At 48.1% G+C, this 21021-nt stretch overlaps 2 protein-coding genes and 1 long non-coding RNA gene across 14 annotated transcripts in view; 1 reads left to right on the forward strand and 2 right to left on the reverse strand.

The window, feature by feature from the left end:
- The window catches only part of fcho1 (FCH and mu domain containing endocytic adaptor 1), a 58546-nt gene extending 37530 nt beyond the window's left edge, over window positions 1-21016 (forward strand). For 7 of the 10 annotated variants that reach the window (XM_015365439.2, XM_015365432.2, XM_015365435.2 and 4 more), the window contains 21 exons: window positions 64-168; window positions 3168-3299; window positions 5325-5475; window positions 5935-6052; window positions 6343-6367; window positions 6801-6858; window positions 8449-8621; window positions 9538-9562; window positions 10196-10258; window positions 11235-11289; window positions 11549-11628; window positions 12177-13085; window positions 13947-14056; window positions 14981-15104; window positions 15738-15849; window positions 16482-16637; window positions 17302-17434; window positions 17670-17866; window positions 18889-18953; window positions 19484-19651; window positions 20364-21016. In XM_015365439.2, the coding sequence (XP_015220925.2) occupies window positions 64-168; window positions 3168-3299; window positions 5325-5475; window positions 5935-6052; window positions 6343-6367; window positions 6801-6858; window positions 8449-8621; window positions 9538-9562; window positions 10196-10258; window positions 11235-11289; window positions 11549-11628; window positions 12177-13085; window positions 13947-14056; window positions 14981-15104; window positions 15738-15849; window positions 16482-16637; window positions 17302-17434; window positions 17670-17866; window positions 18889-18953; window positions 19484-19651; window positions 20364-20392 (2988 nt within the window). In that variant the 3' untranslated portion in view covers window positions 20393-21016. The remainder of the gene's footprint in view (window positions 1-63; window positions 169-3167; window positions 3300-5324; window positions 5476-5934; window positions 6053-6342; window positions 6368-6800; window positions 6859-8448; window positions 8622-9537; window positions 9563-10195; window positions 10259-11234; window positions 11290-11548; window positions 11629-12176; window positions 13086-13946; window positions 14057-14980; window positions 15105-15737; window positions 15850-16481; window positions 16638-17301; window positions 17435-17669; window positions 17867-18888; window positions 18954-19483; window positions 19652-20363) is intronic. The other 3 variants (XM_015365430.2, XM_015365429.2, XM_015365431.2) reach the window with 3 other exon arrangements.
- LOC107079667 (uncharacterized) lies at window positions 9693-17702 on the reverse strand. 2 transcript variants are annotated; one of them, XR_001480604.2, is made up of 3 exons: window positions 17615-17702; window positions 13520-13627; window positions 9693-9780 (listed from the first exon to the last, which is right to left on the reverse strand). It is a non-coding gene; the product is annotated as an uncharacterized lncRNA (long non-coding RNA). The 2 variants fall into 2 exon arrangements; XR_001480603.2 differs by lacking the exon at window positions 17615-17702 and adding an exon at window positions 17269-17347.
- rfx2 (regulatory factor X, 2 (influences HLA class II expression)) overlaps window positions 18596-21021 on the reverse strand; it is a 59901-nt gene continuing 57475 nt past the window's right edge. The window contains exons 19-20 of one of the 2 annotated variants that reach the window (XR_001480600.2): window positions 19462-19694; window positions 18596-19313 (exon numbers count right to left, since the gene is read on the reverse strand). The gene's annotated coding sequence lies outside the window, so the exon portion shown is untranslated. Of the gene's footprint in view, window positions 19314-19349; window positions 19695-21021 lie in introns of both variants that reach the window. The other variant, XR_011184026.1, reaches the window with a different exon arrangement.

Genomic DNA, 21021 nt, shown 5'->3' on the forward strand with positions numbered 1-21021 from the left:
GCGAGGGCGAGGGAGAGGGCGAGGGCTGACTTCCTTTCTGCTTTCTGTTCCCGGGGACCGCAGGCGGAGTCCAAGTCGAAGAAAGCCGCCGAGTCCTTCAGCACCTGCGTGGAGAAGTACAACCGGGTGGGCGGGGACTTCCAGCAGAAGATGAGCGAATCAGCACAGGTGAGGGGCGGGGTCTGCAGAGAGGAGGGTTCTGGGAGAGAAGGAAGTCACCTCGGATCACGGCAGGGTTTAAGTCTCAAGCTTTTCACTGTTAACTAAGATTTTACTTCACAACATCACAGACATTGGTTGAAACTTTGAAAAATCGGCTAATAAACTCTATTGACAGGGATGTAAAAATGCTGTGGTTTTTATACAGCTGTGTCCTACAAGATTTACAACTAGGAGAGATCATTCATTCTCTTGAAGGTAAATCATGAGCAATAGGTATTTGGGGGATAAGAGTGTTCTTTACTTATTGCTTTAGGTAATTACCTGAATAGTATCACATTGGGATTCCTGTATGACACTTACAAACAACCTGATGACATCCTGACCTTTTAATGCCTTTTCAGTCCCTTTGAATTTCTCACAGTTTTTGCAACAGACTGTACATGCATACAGGGCCCTGGAAGTACAGTACACCACCCACCAGTTCGCGCCAGCAGCTCCACTACACAGCAGATCAGGAGAAGTGAGAAATTGCTTCACCAGCTGGAATATGCAGTACTTAAGGAATTATGTATTCATATACATTTTTCGAGTGAATACCTTTAATGAGAACTTTAGTGCTCCAACTCAACAGTTTTATGGGTGAAACATATACGTCAGCAATCACTTAAAAGAAAAATACAATTAAAGTATAGATTTAAAAAGTCTGCATACACCAATTATAACCCAACAGAATGGAGCACTGGGAGAGGGTGCTACTTTTTCCAGTCACTGTATAAAAAATGTAGGCATACATTACGTACATTAGGTGCATAAGGCACTGATGACATTATCTATTCACTAAATCACTCATTTCTCCGGTATTTATATACTCTGCAGTCCATGTTTCAAGTTTGTGCATGTCTTGTTTTGCAGCACATTTTTGAGGAAATGGCTTTGATGGTTGTTGGGGTGTTGAAGTTCTGTTGCAAGCTATGAAGAGGCCATGAACAGTCCCCATTTTTGTTTCAGCCTTTCGGTTCAGCAAGCTGGGGGGAATTCGGAGGACCAGCCTCCGTGGCATCAGCGAATCTGAACTAATTTCGGGTTAATATGTGATGATGCAGAATGTAGGCGTCTCCATGGTTACTTGTGTTGTTTCCCTAGAAACCATCTGGCAAAGTGAATGAATACTACTCTTAGCTGTTATGAGATTTTAAATCCATTAGTGGTAAAAATTTTGTTTTGACATGGGCTGCAGTGGTACAGATGCACCACCAGGACATCAAATGTTTATGTTCCTACATTACCTACACCTGTGCTTGCACCTCTGTGCTTGATAAAGCCTTAAGTAACTTGATAATCAGGGAGTTCATTCATTAATATTATCATTGAAATTCGGTTTATCCTCAGTGCTGTTCAGAAGACTCATAGCACTGTACAACAGGCCATAGATGAGACAGAACACAAGTGAAAAATAAATCACGTAGGAAATAGATCAAATAAGACAAAAGGTAAACCAATGTTAAACGTAATATACATTCAAATCTGTAGCAAAAAGAACAGTAAAGATGTACTTGGACAGAATAATACAGGGGTCAGCAAATTCCAGATTGAGTTGGACTATTCATTGTTCATGCAATAAATCCTAAATGTAATCTGGAGCTGGAATATTCAGTGTCATATAAGTGAGTAGGTGAACCTCTTAATCCCCTCTGAATATTACAGGCAGCCAAAGTATTTAACAGAGGACAGAGTTACATGTGGGTGCGGAGGAGTTTTATTTGCACATGAGCTACAGAATTCAGGACAGGCTGAAGCCTGTTTACCAAATGTAGAAACCCCAGTGGGTAATATTTTACAGTAGTTTAATATTTATTTATTTAATAAAAGGATGTATCAATTTGCAGCTTTAGATAAAAAGGGACCTTATTCTGTCAATATCACACAGAGAAGAAAATGCCCTTGTCCCATGACTAACATAAATTTTGAATGTCAGCAGTGAGTAAAAATTAAAACTGTGAAATCGACATGCTTCTGCTCAGTTTTTGGGGACAGCTTTGACTCTTAGAGTCACAGCGTTTATTCAATGTGTCCTCACAATTCTGTGTGGGAATCATTAAAACAGTGGAGTTAACAAACACATTTGAAAGCATTCATGCCTTCAGGAAGCTAGACTTGGTGCTGGGTGCAGACGCTGTTGCAAGGTATTGTGGGAAGGATTCTGCATAAGAATTGTTTTGCCATGAGGAGCCCCTCCCGGTCTCCAGATCCACCAGCTAGGTGGATTTCGGAGGTGCCAGGCTGGGAAAGGGACAGCCGAGCCTTCCACTCCCAGGATTGATGGACTTGGGTTGAGTGGAACGTGGATATGAAGGGGGCTATTGAGAGCCCTTAACTGCTGTGGAGGAGAATCCCTACAAGCTGCAGAGCGCTGGTTAAGCACCTGGCCTTGTCTGGATCTGTTAAATCTTGCAAAAGAAAAGTCATGGATTTTTTTTTCTTCGAAGGTGTTGAAACAAAGACGGGGACTGTGTTCTCCTTAGACTCCATGTCAGAATGGCGTTTCACCTGCTGGAACTTGACACACCGCAGCTCTGTTGCTGGCTCACAGTAATTACCCATCCTGCCTGCATAGCTGTACCGATAACTGATAGCTATGCACTATCTCAGTATCTCACTATCAGTATTGTACCGCAACAGAGTCATGTCAGTACTGACGCATCACTCCCGCTGGTGCTGAGGTAGGCTGCATTAATCAGAGTTTGAGAGAATCTTCTCTTAGTCTTGAAACTCTTGCTTGGTAAGTGGTGTCAACTGCAGTGAATTGCAAAGCACCGCACTCTGTGCTTTATGGGTAATTGCACCTCTAATTGACCATAGAAGGGAGACAGCCGGTTGTGTCGCGCAGTCAGCCAGTGATGTGTGCGAGTGAGACAGCAGGAGGAGGCCTTGCGGACCTGGAGTCTAGGGAGAAGAGCGCCCCCTGCCTGTGGCTCTGAGCACAGGGTTGGGGAGCTCTGATGTAGTTGGTGTTTGTGTTTTTGCTGATGTGTGTGCAGAAGTTCCAGAGCATCGAGGAGGCCCACCTGCGGCAGATGAAGCTGCTGATCAAGTCCTATTCCCACTCCATAGAGGATACCCATGTGCAAGTGGGACAGGTACCCTTCGGCTATCATCAGCCCTTTCCCCTGCCCCGGCTCAGGTCCGCCTCCTTGTGGACGGGGGTATCCACTGCGTACTAAAGAATTGAGCAACCCCTACAACGCTTTCACATGAGCTAAACTAAATTTTATAAAAAAACATTTTTGGCAAAAGAAACAATGATGGCGATCGAAATGAAAAATTCACGGCACAAACATGCAGATATATTATAACAAAAACTCAAACTGGGCTCTGGTGAAAGGATCTTTATTCACTGTCCAGCTAACTGATGGGAAGCCCCTTGTTTCGGTAAGATGGAAGTCTGTCATCGTGTTTGTGCCCAGGCAGGGGGAACTATAAGAAGCTAAAAACCTATTTTGATTGTGATTGCGAGAAGTAGCGAGTTGGTTGTCTATGGTAGTTCCCTAGAACTACCTCAGACTGGAGATGGAATATAATATCAGGCCTGTGTGGACCAGATCTCATTTCATTTTGCAAGTGCTGTTTATGTGCATTTTTCCCAATTTCCTCAGCACATACAGTTTTGTTTTTAAATTATTTTAATACATATATCACCGTCTCCAGATTGAGCACAATTCTTTGCACAGAGATGAAAACATCTGTGGCACAGAGCCTTGAGAAAGTCACTGCTGATGGGACAGCTGTTGGAGCTGTTCTGTCTTTAAAGGGCAGAACAGTTCTCCATTTAAAGGGGAAATGTGCCCTGAAACAAGACCTAGATGTCGTCCCGAGCCGCAGTTCAAGAAACACCGACATATCCTGCGTTTCAGAAAATCCCCAGAATGCCACACGGCCAAGTCTGGGGACTGTCCGCTCAGCGTAGCTTCCTGAACCACGAGTCACGCTCCTTCTGTGGTAGAAGAGGGCGACTGGTACCCACTCATTCTGTGCTCAAACATTCTCAACTAAAAGCAAACAAGGAGCAGAGCTATCTGTGTTCCTGGGTGATGCGGCGAGGTTTTCGAAAACAGATGAAATGGAAACGGGTAGTGTTGAGGTCTGGGTGAGGGCCTGTGGCTCAGGGTGTGATTGTGACGATGTGCGGGCCGCCATCACATGGGCTCTGGACACGCCCCCTCTTGCGGCTTTCACCGCTCATGCTTCTGCCACCCTGACGCTAGGGCCCTGCCAGCTTCCTCAGCAATTCATGCTGGTGTTTCACAGGGCAGAAAAGGCCATATAATTCATGTGGGTGCTCCACAGGTTCCTGACAAGTAGCTTGTGCCGAGTCTTAAACGATAACAGTATTGTTCATTAGCACTTCACATGCCCGATGTTTACTAAGTTTTTTCTTCTTATCCAATCACTGAGACCGAACACCGGCAGTGGCACAGACCCCAATTAGGAATAGGTCTGGACTACCTAATGTAAGAAAGCCTAAGTTTTGCTGACTGATCTGGATGGGCAGTGCTGGATTTGTGAGAATCGGGCACTTTGTAACTGCCTGTCCGAGGACAGCTAATACCAATTTGTGAAACCAGCACCCAGTTCAGTGCCAATTGGCTATTCCAGATCTGTGGGAATTTAGACATAAGGCAGAGTAATAGTTGCTGCATTTCATACGGAGGTGCTTATAAAGTTAGGGGACTTTTCCATAAGGCTCTATTGAATTGAATAAGGCTCTTTTTATCTTTTGAATCAGATCATCAGACAGCCTACTTGTTGCTTTTAAGGTATCAAAAGAAGTCTGTTTTTGAACATATCTATACAGCTAAATCAGTAATGTTTGAAAATCAAAGGGGTGATTTAAAGTCCTGGCTAGCCACAGTGGGCGTGTGACCTTGATAATACTGAGTGATGCATAGTAAAAACCATGTGCATTACAAGATGCTTGTCTCTTGGCGCAATCCGTTAACTAGATCTTCCAATGCCGTTTCATTTAGCAGTTTATTCCAAACAGCTGTTTTGCACGGTGGTGTTTTTAAGAGCCATGCTTCGGGTTTTACACTCGTTTTAAATTAGTGCTAATTTCCTCACATCCTCAGCTCTTACTCTTCATTCTCATTCTCCATTGTGTTTAGGTTCATGAGGAATTCAAACAGAATGTGGAAAACATTGGGATTGAGAATCTCATCCAGAAATTTGCTGAGCAGAAAGGGACAGGCAAGGAGAGGCCAGGTACCCCCAGTTCTGCTTGCCTGACTGGTTGGGAGAAGGTTTTTTCCCGTTTGGGTGACTATAAAGCCATTTCTTTCTAGTTAATAGTATTTGACACTAACAGCATAGGGCACAGTGGTGAGCACTACAGCCTCTGAGTTCTGGATTCAATTCCAGTTTTATTGCCTGTCTGTGTGAAGTTTGAATGTCATTTCTGTGTCTGTTTGGGTTTTTTGCTGGGCACTCTGATTCCACCTTCCAAAGACTAGGTTTGACTGGCTATTCTAGACTGTGCTTGCTTTTTTATGTACATCAAAATAGCATCTTCCTTTAAACATAAAAGGTCCAAGCCTGTTTCTCTGGGGGTCTTCATTCACACCGAGTCGAGTTTCATTTCTGCAGAGTAGAGAACAGCAGGTGAGCGCCAGGGGGGACTCCCCACAAAGAGAAACACAAGGGTGTGGGCTGGCGAAGACAGGTGGGGAGGTCTGTCTGTGGTTTCCTGTTTTGCACACGGCTTTTGCTCTCCCTCAGCGTCTGTGGGCTTCGAGGAGTACAGCTCCAGCACCGTGCTGGAGGTGGGGAAGAAGATCCGCAACAAGGCCTTCCGCATCCCAGGGCTGGGAAAGAGGGAGAAGGAGCCCGACTCCACGTAAGAGCCAGCGCTGTTTATCTCCGCGGGGCTCTGGTCTCCACGCAGATGGGCACACTTTCTCTTCAGTTCAGACACTCTGGATTTACGAGCGTCAGGCACAAAAGAGGGTTGTGATATAGCAGCACTGACACACTGACTGTGTCTAGATCTCATGCATTTTATTTAGTGAAGACTTGCTGAATTAAAATAGTACACATCGATGGAAGTGTTTTTGTAGTAAAGAGATTTTGAAAATGTATATACGATCACCATCTTAATTTCACTCACTTTGTTTTTTTTTTTTACAGGGATTCTGCTGTTACTGAAGCACCAGTAAGTACCTGTGTAAAATATATTAAAGCCACACACATCTTTAACACTGTATCTGTTGAGAACTGCAGGTTTTTCGTGCCAGGACTCTCATTTCAGACCCAAGCTTTAAATCATTAAAAACATTGTATTATTACACAGTGTTAAAGTAAAACTACAGAGCAACATGATATTTTTTCAGCACTCTTGTGAATTAAGTGCTAAGCAGGAGTGTCAGCAGCAGTATCAGTGGTGGACGCATACAAGCCTATGTGACTTTTAAATGGTAGGCTTCCAGCAGTGCCATGTTTCCTGGATATCAGGGGGCTTCCTAGATCTTGAGGGTGAGGCAAAGCAACCCTCTTGAATGTATTACTAAGTCTCTAAAACTCCCGGGTTCACAGATGTCTGCCTCTGCACGCTGAGATCGCTCACAATGCTGTGTCTTGCTCTGCAGAACTCCCCCGAGGTGGACGCAGAGGGCTTTGTGATCCGTGCGGACATCAACCAGAACGATATCCTTTCCTGCGTCCAACTGGCCCCCCCAGTCTCTGCCAGATTCCCTTTTCAAGACCCACAAAGAATCACACAGGGGCCTTATCTACTAAGTGAATTTAGAGCTATTCACTGCTCTGAACACAGTGGAACTGCAACAGATGGGGTTCAGATGGACGATGTGCTGACGCACACGGGCTGATAAATGTCTCCATTGTAGGAACAGAAGGAAATGAGCTTGCTATACTGCCTGTATGGTCCACAGTATTGCACCAGCTGACAACCATTTCACTGAAGTAGTATTAGATTTGCTTGATCCACCCCCTTTCATTTTGCAAATTACCTCCAAACATTACTCATTTTCTGCCTTTCAGTGAGATCCCAAAGACAGAGGAAGGTTTCGTCATCACTTATTGTTTGTATGAAACAATACAGACGGCTCTGGGGGTGACTTAGTGACCTAGCCTGCTTCAAGGAAGAGCCTGTGGACACATATTCTTGCCCACATGGCTTTGAAACCACAGGTTTCTTGAGAAACTTTTAGAAACGAAACAAGGATATTTGTCATAAATTGGAGCTTAAGAACATAAGTGCTGTAAATGAGCATTCTGCCCATCTAGTCTGTTTTGTAGTTGGTAGTTAATTGATTCACAGATCTTATCCAGCTGTTTCTTGACAGAAGCTCGGATATCAGCAGAGGCAAATGTATTCCATGCAATGGAGTAACTCTTGCACACCTAATTTTCTTGTTTAACTCCTTGAATGACTAGATGAAACACCTAAGTAATCTAACTAAATTGGCACTGTAAAGGAGTGTAATAGCCATTAACATGAATGGTTTGAACAGTCCCCTATTGAGCTCTGAAGCTCATTGAGAGCAGCAGCTGCTGTCAGGGGGGCACAATCCCAGTTAACAATTAGACTTTGAATCCTAGATGTAATTTCATCTGCTGTGTTATTGCATTGCCCATTCCATTTCCTGTCAGATGTGCTGTGTGTGGTTTTCTTCATGACCTTTTACCCTTCAGACCACAAAATGAAGTTGCGTACAAATGCAAACAGGACCACATTCAAGTAGCCCACATCCGACGACATGCACCGCCCTCCCTTTGCGTAGTGACACACTAATGGTCTTGCTCCCACTGTTCCTTCCGTATTTCTGGCAAACTTTGTTGTCCCATGGTGCAGTCATGTGACTGAGCCGTCTACCTTGATAAAGTGAGTTTTTCACACTCCTCCAAGTCAAAAGACAGGAAATGAGTTGGGGGAAGTATATTATTAATGCGCACTGGTTTTAGGAGAGTAATTCTTCACCTAAGCACTTGGCGTATTTGTGCTGTAAAATCTCCCAGTTCGTGACACTTATTCCAAAGTCGGTGCATCTTAGGAACAGTTTAGCTGTTGCACCTGATAACTGACTATGGAGACAAATACCAGCTCCTTACAGGAACATCTCGCATTACAGGCAGCAGTTAAGGATTTAGCAACAGGAAACTGCAAGAGATAAGAAGTGGTGTGAAGGAAGCTGATAGCTTCCTGTCGGGGGTGACAGTGTGCAGAGCGAGGCCCTTTTTCTGTCTGGCTCCGGCCTCCTTGACTCCCCCCCCCACATGAGAAAGAGACCAACTTCTACTCCAGTGACTCTGACTTCGACGACGACGAGCCCAAGAAGTTCCACATCCAGATCCGGCCTGTGGCCAGCGGGGGCCGGCACAGTTCTGCGGCGGCCGAGCAGGAGCTCAAGGCCACTGTGGGGGCTCTGACCCTGCCCCCGCAGAGAGGGGTACGCCGGGCTACTGTGGGCAGGGGTGGGGCGACAGGGGAGTTACAGGGTCATGGGTGGGGTGCGCATACCCGACTGGTGGCTCATGGTTGGAAGAGACGCAGTGGAGAAGCAGGAGACCTGTGCTTCCTGCGGCACTGAGGTCCTGCTTGGCTCTCCCAGGCTGCCCCACACCTGCAGTCTTCTCTGTCTCGGTTCTTAAATTCATGCACAGTATGTTGTAACTTAAGAATGAGTCAACTCGGACTGCTTGGTACCGGCGGGTCGTGCACGTCATGCAGGGCCTGATGTAGACGGTCACATAGAAGCCACAGGCTTGTACCTCCAGCTGGGCAGTAGCATGAGAAAATGGGAGATGGTCATTAGAAAATAAGCGCAAACGTAAGCACCATTTATATAAATGAGTTTCCACGGAGGGCTGGAACATCCACAGGTTTTCAGTCAGCTTGATCTTCTTTAGGCCAATTGGCCAGCTTCTCCAAGCTCTTCAGGTGCAGCTGCTCTGAAGACCCCTGAAAAACCTGAAGATCCACCTGTCCTCCAGGACAGGACAGCCCTGCCTAACATCATCAGTGTAGAAACACACACTCGGAGCAATTTCATTTCTACCAGTGATCTCTGATTTAACGAACAGATAAAATCAAAACCTGCACACCATGCAACTCTTGAATTACATACCTGGCCATTTCAAGGTTAGTTGTACAGATTAACCTGCTGAACAGATTAAAATGCCACATGTTTCAAGTCTGTAGACCAATGATTTTACGATGACCTGTAAGAGCCACTAGAGTGTGGGTCTGGAGAAGCAGGCTGACCTCCTCATGCAGCAGAGGGTTAAAGAGAACTGAAATATTCAGAAATATTTCCATCCTGAAATATAATGATGTAATCTTAGATTTTTCATTTGCACTTACAGGTGTCTGTCAAGAGGCATCTCACAAGTAAGTTTTGCTCTTTACTTCTTCATCTCAGCTGAATTGAAAGCCGTTGGATTTCGGGGGGGTTTAGTTTCAAGCCAGTTATGTGAATCTGGGAGCTTCACGTGGAATCTTGAATTAGTCTTGATTGGCAGCTCTAGCCACTTCGAGGACGCTGAGCCCTGATCCATTCTGCAGACGGGTGAATACCGCTGACAGCTGGGCAGCCTCTGCAGAGCAGTCTGTCAGAAATTAAATTGCGTGACCCCTAGGCAACACCAGCACAGCAACAAATAGATTGATGGGTTGGAATATGAAGCTGTTGGGGTTGCACACATGATTCTTTTTTTAAATTAGTTTCCATTGCTGAGTGGAAGAACATCAATTTTATTTTAAGGTGAATGTAGAAACCGCAAGGTAGCCAGAATACTGGTGTCCCAGTGTTATATGTTCGGTGTTTCTTATCTTGGGTTGTACGCTGCTTCATGGGCAGAGGATGATGGACGTGATTCTGGCTTTGCTTTATTACTTGTGATGTTTCTTACAACCCAGGTCTGGGAAAGGCAAGTGTGATGTGGAGGGAGAGAGTGTCTAGAAAACATTGTGCAGCAGCAGGTGTTGAGTATCAGGTAATCAATTCTAATGCATCTACTACAGGAAACTCCAGCTCTGTGACAGGAGTGCGCTCTGGAGGAGAAGGGGACAGCGCCACCCAGAGGAGTAAGCAAGGAACCACTGGTATCGGCTAACAGCACAGTATAGTGCAGTGTACCGTTGCCAATTCTTGGCACAGGGAGGGAATTTTTCTCCACTCCAGAGAAGAGTGGTGTTTATCTGCTACCTGTTTGGCTTTCAGCTGCAAGCAACAGACAACATCACTGCTGTATTGCTGCTCCCAGGCAGCCCCTTAGTCACTTTTATAATGGTAACAAATCGACTTTACTGTTTGTAACATCCTCATACACTGCAGTTCAGCCCATTCTGCCCTGGAAAAGTGCCATTCAGGCTTTGTTTATGTGAGCGCTGGCTGTCCGTGCTGGTGCACTGAGGACAGGTGAATCACACTGATGGGGGAACCTTAGGGTGCCCATCTGGTTTTGGCCTTGGTGGTGCTGTAATGACGCCTGTGCTGGTTGTCCTGCAATTTCTGCAAAAGCTGCCAGCGTCTCAGTACAAAAAGCAAAGCAAAAAGGCTACAAGAGTTACAATCACCTTTAAAGCCAAACAGATGTCCGGTTTTCATCTTTTTTTTTCTTTTTGCAAGGCTTCTGGATGGCAGGATGGGATTTTGGCCAGTAAGCCTGCCTTTTCAGCCTTTTCATTTTAGTCAGTTGCTAACCCCCCTACAGCAATGAATGATTTTCTTATTTTCAAACCCTTATTAAAATGGAACCATTGGTGGTTAATACAGTAGCAGGGCAAAAGCCTCTGCAAGCTTTCTAAAGTATGAAAGTCGATTTTGTCCATTAATACTTCAATGTGTGGCCAGTGCATCATTTGTCAATCACTGAGGATCAATAAATAAAAGCTGAAAGCTTGGAGCTCTTTACTGTGCAGACCTAACCTGTGTGTCGTATAACAAGAAAGTTTACTATTGTTATTTTTCATCTACATTTTTTAGAATGTCAGGAGTAGTGTTTGATGGGGAAACATACAAGAAACTGTTCAAATGAAGCTATTTTTTGTTTTCTCCTAGACAATGAACAAGACAGATTGCGAAGGTGTACTACATCCAGCCCTGAGCACAGCAGGTAAACAGCTGGCCTCTATTCTTCAGACTAGCGCAGCAGATTTTAGTATATTAAAAAGTTTCTTTATTCCTTTCTCCTCTTTGGAATCAAAAACCTCATTTTAGAGCCTCGTTTTGCATGGCTTCATTTTCCTAGCTCTTTTTTACAGGGGGGTTCCGACTGCTTTGTCCCGGGCTCCAGCCAAGTAGCATTAAGCCATTTTCTGGCCTTTAAATATTTATTTAGATTGTGACATTCCCTTCTGTATATTGTTTTCCAGGATCAGTTCTACAGTCCCGGGTTCAGAGACACTGTTCGGTCCACCCCTAGACTCTGCTTTCAAACCCAACACCTTTGCAGGTACGTAAGGTGCTGGAATGCAGACAACTCCTGGTTCCTTTATCTCTTTTGTTTTAAAAGAGAGCATTTCCTTTTTTTTTCCAATTAGCATCTCAAAATGTATAGAGTTGAAAATTGGAGTATGTTGCTAGAGAGTGCCTGTTGATTTGTTAGCATAGGAACTGTTCACCTCCGTGTTCCCCAATGCAATGGCTGCGGGAGCAATGCTGACTAGTACCTGCCAGGACCTTACAGACAGAGCCAGAGAGCCTGTATATAATGGATGAATTCAGTATTTCTTTCTGCCATTGCTTTATTGTAGCCTGAGTGGCCCACTGATTCCCTAAGAAATAACATAGGGAGCTTTTGCCTGCTATTAGTTGAGGTATTTCCCTGGTAAAGGTTAAGGAATGCTGGTTGAATGCAGTTTGTTTAATGCATACATTATTTCATCCTTGCTCAACAATTGATTTAAAATGTATGCAGATTAATTTTCATTGTTTTGCAAGGTTTGCAGAAGATCCCATTTCCTTACAGGGGTAGTCTAATGGGCCTCTCCTCCTCTACAGATGCTGCCTTTTCCTCCGATTCCTCCTCTCCTGAGAATGTGGAGGACTCTGGTCTGGACTCCCCTTCCCATCCACCCCTGGGGCCGTCCCCAGAGCCCTGCGCCTGGGCGGCCTGGCCGGGGGCGTCGCACAGCAAGGAGCTGGGGCTGGCGGGCGACCCCTTCCTGGCCGCCTTCCGCGACCCCTCCCCCGGCCGCCCCCCCGCGCCCCCGGAGGGCACAGGGGGGTGGAGCGCACCCTCCCGCAGCCCCGAGGAGCCCCCCCTGCCCAGCTTCGCCCCGGCGTTCGGCCACCCGTCCTGCTCGGGGCGGGAGCCCTCTCTGTGGGCCGGCCCGCAGGGCTGCAAGCACATCCCGCCCGAGGACCCCTTCCTGGTGGCCATCGAGAGGACTCTCGACGAGAGGGCCGCCCCCGAGCCCTGGGACCCCCCCCCTCGCCCATCCTGGGACGGGGGACCCCTCGAGGGCCGCGCGGACCCCCCCGGTGACGCCAAGCCCCCCGCCCCGCCTCAGGGCAAGGTCCCGAAGGAGCGGGGGGCCCCCAGCCTGGACTCCCCCGAAGACCCCTTCTCCATCACCATGGTCGGCAGCCCCACGCACCGGTCCTCCCTGGCCGGCCAGCAGCCCTGCAAGCCCGCGGGCCCCGCGGCCCGGCCCGGCCGGAAGGAGCTGGTGCGCTGGAACTCGGTGCACAACCCCTTCGCGGATCGGGATCGGGATCGAGAGCGGGACCGGGACGGCGGCAGGAAGAAGCGCACGCCCGAGCCGGAGTCCTGGAGGAACGGCCTTCCTCTGACGCGGCACACGGGCCCCCAGGAGGACCTGTGTTACCCCTCCGCGGGAGATCCGGGGCTCTCGGAGAAGGAGCAGGCCTGCTACAACCTGAACAGGCAGACCTCTCGCAGCACAGGTAGCCGTTTCTAAACATCACGCTAGCTGTCCTGGGCAGACAGCGGTGTGATGAGAGCTGTGCTCTTCAGGTGCACACAGACGCCACTGCTGGCCAGCAGCAGTACACGCCACTGTCCACTAGAGGGAGCACTGGGCACATGGAGGCTGTAGGATCTAGTGTCCTCTGGCAGCAGTCGAGGAAATGTATTGAATTTCACCTCATTCACTTCAGTTTGTGTTGTGGTTGCAGAATTTGAGGGAAGGGAATATATTGAACATTTTTTTAATAGGATGTGGGTATTGCATTATAACCTTCATTGTTAAAATTGTAAATTTTAGTCTTAGCAATTTTACATGAATGTAATTTAACATTTGTTAAATTGTAACTGCAAAATCCGCTCATATAAAATAGTGCCATGTTTCAAAGGCAGGGGGATTAGCTGTCGGCTTCACCTTTAGTTGTGGGATGCGGCATTCCCTCTGATTCACTTCTGACAGTGTTGTAGCTTGTCACAGCCTAGACCCATCCTCACCGACTCGCTCTTCTGACTTCAAGACCACCTGTCGGAGCACACAGGAAATGATCCAGACGGGGCATGTTCAAGGCCCGTATTGAAGTGTCCGTCCAGCCTTCTAACTGCAGGCTAATGGGATACGCTCTGTCCATCACAGGGCACACACACAGACACGCACGCCAGTGCAAGACTGGACTGTGGGAGGAAACTGGAGCACATGGTCGAAACACATGCAAACACGGAGAGAACATACAGACCACACAGAAAGTGCCCCAGGAATTGAGCCAAGGGTGCAATGTTTACCACTGCGCCATCATGTCTCCTGCATTAGGGTATATCTGTTGGTATTTGTCTCTGCCCCCCAGGAACGCCGCCGCCTTCCCGACGGGACATTTCCGAGGTGCTGGTGGTGGCGCCCCCCCGGCCCTCCCGGTCCAGGAGAGCCGCTGGGGGCCGGCTGACCGGCAGCGAGCGGGTGAGGCCAGCCTCAGGAGCGCCGTCCAGCGCGTGAATACCCTGAGCCAGAGTTCGGCCACGTTTCCTTTCAACAGCTTTGTAGATTTTAACTCTGCAGTGGTGATCACAAAACAATTTGTTTTAAAAGTATGCAAATTAATCTTCATTGTTCTGCAAGGTTTGCAGAAGATCCCATTCCCTTTTTAAAACGTACAGATTTAATTTCTTAAAATTCCAGTGGCTTAAGGCTCCACTTATGACTACAGCTCCTGCGCTGCACTGTGGAGAACAAAGACCTTAGATGCGCCCCTCTGAAGCCCTGGCTTCTATCACTGTCTGGGTGAGATCTTTTGATCAATTAGGTGCTCATTACTCAATGGTACAGACAGGCCAAATGGCCTCTTCTCAGTTGTAACTGTTCTTATCGTGCCTCATTGTTCACAGTTGAAGGCAGAAGTACAGGTCTTCGCGCTGCCTTTTCTCTGTTTGCACATATCTGGAAAGTTCTCCTGCGGGCTGGTTCGAGCCGGCGGGGAGCCCTCGGGGGTCTGAGCTCTGAGAGCAGGTCAGACAGGACAGCGTGGGAGAACCGCTCCTTGGAGCGTTGAAACCGCCTCCGAAGCAGAGCTGTTTCGCTCCCACTCAGCGGCCTGGTGTCGGGTTGAGAAGGATCTAGGTGGCGAAGCTGTGAGAGGTGGAAACGCCTGTGGGAGCCTGGCAGGTGGTGTTTGAGCGGTGTAGCTTCAGTGCAAGCCAGGGAGGGCTCGTGGCACTCTTGTGTTTTTACTTCTCTTTTTACAGCCTCTTCGCACACAGGCTGGGTGCTGGAGGGGTCTGTGCACAGTTGCAGAACAGGCTGGCAGAGGCCGGTTTCAGACACACTGGTTTCTGATGGTGCCACCCTGGGATCCCCCTGTCTAATGTTGGTGCCTGTGTGTTTCAGTCCAGGTCCGTGTGCTCGTCTCCACTCCCGGGGCCCAGCCCCCCCTTGACCTCCTCCTCCTCTTCGAGCCCCAGCGACTGGGGGGGGCACACCCCCACCCCCCGCCCCGCCAGCCCCAGCCGAGGTGGGTCCCGCCCCTCGCAGGCCGCCAGGCCGTCTGAGGGCTGTTTGCGTGATTGTCCACTGCAAAAATAATACTTGTGTCTTCGTTGTAAGTCCTTATTTGTTCCAATCCGTAATGTCTTGTAATAAATTGTAATAAAACAAATGTAAAAACTGTAAAAAAAACATTAAAGGAATTTCTGCGGTAACAGATTGAGGCACAGAAATTGGGAGGAGGAACCAGAAAGGGGGAAAGCAGGGGTCAAGACTGAGGGGAAAATGGACCGAGCGAAGTGCTGTCACTTCTTGGAGGAAAAGCTGCTCCTGTCTGCGCAAGACCAGAAACTGGGACAAAACCTCAGCTTTCAGTGGCACACTGACTCAAAGCACGCGGCCAAAGCTACGCTGGCGTTGCTTTAGGAGGACAAATTTGAATGTTCTTGAGTGCGTCAAAGTCGAGACAAGTCCTGACGTGAATCTGATCGGGTGTACTGCGTGTTGCAAGTCTTGACCATCGTTGTCCCTCGGCGACCCCCTGCAGGGTGGTGCATGCAGCTCCTCACTCCTCGATCTCAGAATTGCTGCTGCCGGTTGTCTTCACTCGCTGTGTGTCTCCCAACGGCCCCCTGTGACCGGCCTCTGTCTCTCTCGGCAGGTCTCTCACGCGGCCCCAGCCCCATCTCCCTCAGCACTCAGGAGGCCTGGCCCGTGGCAGCAGCCATCACTGAGTACATCAACGCCTACTTCAAAGGAGGAGAGCACAACCGGTGAGGGGCGGTACCGGGGGGAGCACCGGGGGGGGCCCGATTCCCCTTTGCAGAGCCTTGGGGTGACATGCAGGCATTTTAAAGAAAAGCAACCTGCAACCAGGGCTTTCAGGTGCAGTGTTGTAAAATATGAAAATCAGGTTACTAAGCGGTTTACTTCATTCAAAAGTACTTTTTGTTTGAAGTTGAAGAATGTAGATTTCTTGTACTGCCCAGCATTGCCGGGGTGGGTCATTGGAGAAGAAGGTTGTTGCTCTGTACTGAGAGCCTTGACTGGCCTTGTGAAAGTTACAGAGGCCTGAAAACTGTCAGCAGGGTCATGTGGTCACAAGATGCAGTAGCTTAGCGGCTCTTAGAAAGCTCAGCCTTGCCCTGTGTCCATCTCCAACGCCTCGGCACCATACCTCTCTAGTTTTCTCTCTAGTTATTCTTTATGGGCTCATATACCCTTACAGAGCTTTAATTTTCTAGCAGATCCAAGATTTTTACTACTTTTACTACACCTGTAACCAACCTTTTGAGAAACATCAATGGGATAGGACTCCTGAACTGATTATAAATGGGGTTTGTAGGGAGTTTGATTCAGACCAAGTGCTGTTTTTCACACCATGCGTGTGTGCGTGTGTCCACAGCTGTCTGGTGAAGATCACTGGAGACCTCACCATGTCCTTCCCTGCTGGCATCACACGTGTCTTCACAGCCAATCCCAATGCACCTGTCCTCAGTTTCCGATTGGTCAACATTGCACGAGTGGACCACTTCCTGCCCAATCAGAAACTTCTATACAGGTGGGTGTGATGGAGGAGTTACAGAGCATCGTGGGATAGTCAGATAACTCTTGTGACACTGACTGTACACAGAGCGGGGTACAGGGTGTGATAGCTGGGGGTTTGGGAGTCGGGTGTTGGCCTTTTTCTAACAGCATGACAATTCAATTTACTGTATCACATGTGTGCACAGTATCATGTTGAAGATGCTATTGTCTGCTACCGCCTACTTCCTTCCTCTTGAGAAAAGCTTTCTCCTTTTTGCTGTTTGACGTCCCATGTTGTCACATAGTTGTCTAGTTTAGTGTGAGGTTTAACAATGTTTTTACTCCTGTCTGGAGAGATGCTATTTTTATGTTCCAAAAAGTTAGTTTGGTATATTTAAGGAGTTTTTTAAAACCAACTTGTTTTTTAAGATCTAATCGTAAATGTTAGCTGGCATATTTGGTTTGTTCTGTAGGGAGTCTGAGCAGTGTTTGAAACTGTTTATTCTGACACAGACTGTACACAGAGAGGAGTACAGTGTATAAAAGCTAGGAGTTTGGAGTAGAATGTTTCATGCTGTTAGAAAATGCCAAAGAATCAGTGTATCACTGCTGTTAGAGTATAAGATATTAACAACGATGCTGTAAACTGGTTTGCCTGCTGTTACCATTGTTCTGGAGTCTCATTATTTGCTTCCTAGTGACCCATCCCAGAGCGATCCGGAAACCAGGGATTTCTGGTTCAACATGCAGGCTCTCCAACTCCACCTGCAGAGAGAGGCTGAACTCAACCCCCAGGCCTCATACTACAACGTAGGCCTCCTCAAATACCAGGTGACAGAGCACCTCAAGACCGCCGTGCTGGTGCCTACACCCGTTTCTCTCTAAAAACACTCTTCATTTTCCATGTCTTGTTAATTAACGTAGGACCTCTAGATATATCGCACAATGTGGTTACATAAACCGCTGTTTTTTTTTTTAAATACCTTAGTAAAATGACAGTCTTTTTCCTACCGGATCTGGAAGGTTCTGCGCCGTGATTCTTTCTCGTTGAACGCTGGTCCCCCAGGTCTCGTCCCAGGACCCTGGCTGCGCCCCGCTGCTGCTGTCGGCGGAGTGCCAGCGCAGTGGCACCGTCACCCGCGTCTCGCTGGACTACCACTGCTGCCCGGCCACCGCCCCCGCCTCCCAGCTGAGCGGCGTGCAGGTGGTGCTGCCCCTGGAGGAGACGGCCAGCGACGTGCAGTGCCAGCCCCCCGGGGTGTGGTGAGTGCGGGCGCAGGGCAGGGGCTCCCGTCGCGAGGGCGGACCGGCCTGGGGGTTACTGGTTCACGCGTTTAGCGCATCCGAAGATGCAGCCTTGAACGGCCCGGATGAAGACGTTCGTGTTAGAACTCTGCAGATGTTGTCCAGCGGGGGAAGAGTGCCACGCTCTTGGGATCAGTGAGAAAATGAGTCCTTTCATTCAGTTAATCAGTGTCCCCACCCAGATCCCTCAGGCACCAGTGGGTCTGCTGGTTTCCCTCCGGCTGTGCCAGGAGTTACCCAAGATCACTGCCAGAGCTTGCTTGGCTGAAACTTGGGGTACAGTGATTTCTGCACTCGGCCCTGATTTTCAGAAACATCTGCCTTCCCTTAGCTTTGGTACAGAAAAACGTGAAGCCACCTTTGAAACTTCTGAAATGTGCCGCACACAGAAAATCGAAATTGAGGTGTGATTAAGTACTCGGTTGGAGCTGGTTCTCCCAGAGCCGGAGCTGGAAACTGCCGATCTGAGAGTCGCACATGGTTGCGCTGAGCAGGAGCTAGAATTGAGCATGATGGGGGTAGAGGGTGTGTGGGACAAACTGCCACAGGAAGCCCCTGGAGGAGATCACTGGGCCATTACTACAGGCATTCAGTTGAGTTAGATGTGTCATCTGGCTCCTCTCCTACATAACGTTTCCTATAGCAGTTATTTTTACTTGACTACCATGAATTCTTTGAAAACTGATCTTGATCGGGACAGGTAAAGTTTATTTTATGAGGGGCATTTAAAAGCGATCACCTGAAAACAATGACATAAAACAAATTCTCTTAATGGAGGTGTATCCTCCAGATTAAGTGCACAGTGGTGACTTTTTCATCGCCCACAATCTCTGCATTAATCCAGTGCAGTTGTTGTTCAGACTGGCAGCTGATGATGCACCGTGTTTCCTGCTCTGAGGCAGTAGTGCCCTGTGGGTCAGGGAAGAGGGCCTGGATGTGACTCCAACTTGCACACACTGATGGATCTCTCTCTTCTCCAGGAATGCGGATGAGCACCGGTTGTTATGGAAACTGCCCAATATCTCCCCCACAGCCGATAGCAAAGGTAATCAGCTTCATCTCTCTTCAAATAAATAAACAGGGGTCAGTCGCTGTTCTTTTTTAGATTTGGCTTTCTGCGGCTGTGTTAAATACCAGCATTAGCATACAAAAGGCTGGGCTGACATGGGGGGGGCTCTCGGTGTGGTGCAGCTGACGAGATTCAGAGCGAATTTCTCCCCGAAGAGACTGGCTGCCACTCAAACTCCTGAAGCAGGAAGATCTTGAGGTGCTCTTAAGCTAGTGCACACACATGCACCGCCTCTCCTCCACCACAGCCTGCCTGCCGAGAGCCCCCCGCGGGCGGTAGTAGCTCTATTCCAAAAGCTGGGGAGCAGGAGGTAAAGGGTGTCTGCTGGAGGTCCCTCTGCAGGAAGAAAGAGGGTTTTTTTTAGCTACATACCTCAGTTTCAGCACAAATCTGAAGTCGCGGGGGCTGTCATTTTGTCTGTCCTGGGTAGAAATGGCTGCCTTTAGCAACAGGGGAGTGTGTGGCGGTGTTGGCTCGTTCTCACTGCTTCTCTCCCTCTCTCTCAGGCTCGGGCACGCTGTGTGCCAGCTGGCAGTGCCTGCAGGGGTCCAGGGCTTCCCCGCCAAACATTGGGGTACAGTTCTTGGGCTCCGGGGCCTCCCTGTCTGGGCTGGACATCGAGCTGGTGGGCAGCCGCTACCGGATGTCGCTGGTGAAGAAGAGGTTCGCTACAGGTAGGGTCTCCTGTACCGGGTGCCACATGTGCAGTGTAGCCTCCTAAAAAGTTACATTTTACTAACACATGGATATTTTATTCTCCATGGCAACTTCCCTGTGCTATGAGAGGTTAGACCATGAACTGTCACCATTCCGCAGGGAGCCTGGGGCGGTTCCCTCCAGCGGAGTCGCTGCGATGTGGACTTCAGAGAGGGGGGCGCTTGTGAGCACCCTCGTGAAACACTGATTTAGAAATGGGACAACTTAAGCCCTTGCAGACTTGAGTGGGAATGCACATCCAGTGTGATGGGCGCAGGACCACAAGTGTGCATATTGGGACACGGCCTTAGTCTTTTTTATGCCTGATTTTATTATAGAGCTACTTTGCCATCACCCTGCTAAAAGGCTCTGCATGTGTGAGATTCCTATCTGATCGGCTTAGTTTGCACTACCACTGATGAACTCTTCAGAGGGGATGCTTAAATGGCTTTTAAACAAAAGTATGTAAACATGTATTGTGCATTTCTGGAATACGTTAATTACAAGTATCCAATTCGCTCTGTAACATTTAGCCCTGGCAGCAGCTGTTAGGACAATTGCTTGCTTGTCTGGTCAGCCATTGAAGACATGTCAGTACTGTAGGGCTGGCAGTTATGTGACAGCTGGATATCCACAGCTGTAACCCAGACTGACCCTCCAGCACTAAGAGCGGTTTGTTTTTCACTGCAGGGAAGTACATGGCCGGGTGCTCATTGTGAGGACAGAGGCCGTCTGCTCCTCTGCTGAACGCTTGCAGAAACTCTCTCTTTTGCACTTTTCAACTCCCCTCCGAGAACTTCAGTCTTCACCATGAGAGGAGGGGAGGATCCGGTGGCAAATTTTGGATCCTGATGGGAACATTTTTGGGTATGTGGGGTGAAATGATCTAGCAGACTTGGTGCAGGCTTGGCAAGAGCCTTGCATCAGGATTTCACTCCCAGCATTATCTGCACTCTGCTGGGATAGGTTTTAGGGAATTCCAATTTCCTGAATGTGTCTCAGAGAAAAAAACAAGCTCCTGAGAACTTTACCTCTTCCTTCAGCTCTTCGGTTGTACATACGGTATACAGAGACGTTCTGGATTGTCCCTTTGGAATTATTTGGTGTTTGTTGTATGCGATTTGGATTGTGTGGTTCTTGGATTAAGAAGTTTTAATTATTAAGGGCAGCAGTGGGATTCACCGAGAATACAAAAAAACAGTCATGAAGGTGTGCAAGTTTCTTCTTTTTCGAAATCTAGATGGTAAAACCGGCTGACCTGACTTAGCTGCCTCTTCTGTTTTGTGAAATAGAAAAGCTGGACCTTTTGATTCACTACGATAAAAAGCTGGGTAGTAAAATCACACGG

This window comes from Lepisosteus oculatus, chromosome 29, assembly GCF_040954835.1.
Source record: "Lepisosteus oculatus isolate fLepOcu1 chromosome 29, fLepOcu1.hap2, whole genome shotgun sequence".
Lineage (NCBI taxonomy): Eukaryota > Metazoa > Chordata > Actinopteri > Semionotiformes > Lepisosteidae > Lepisosteus > Lepisosteus oculatus.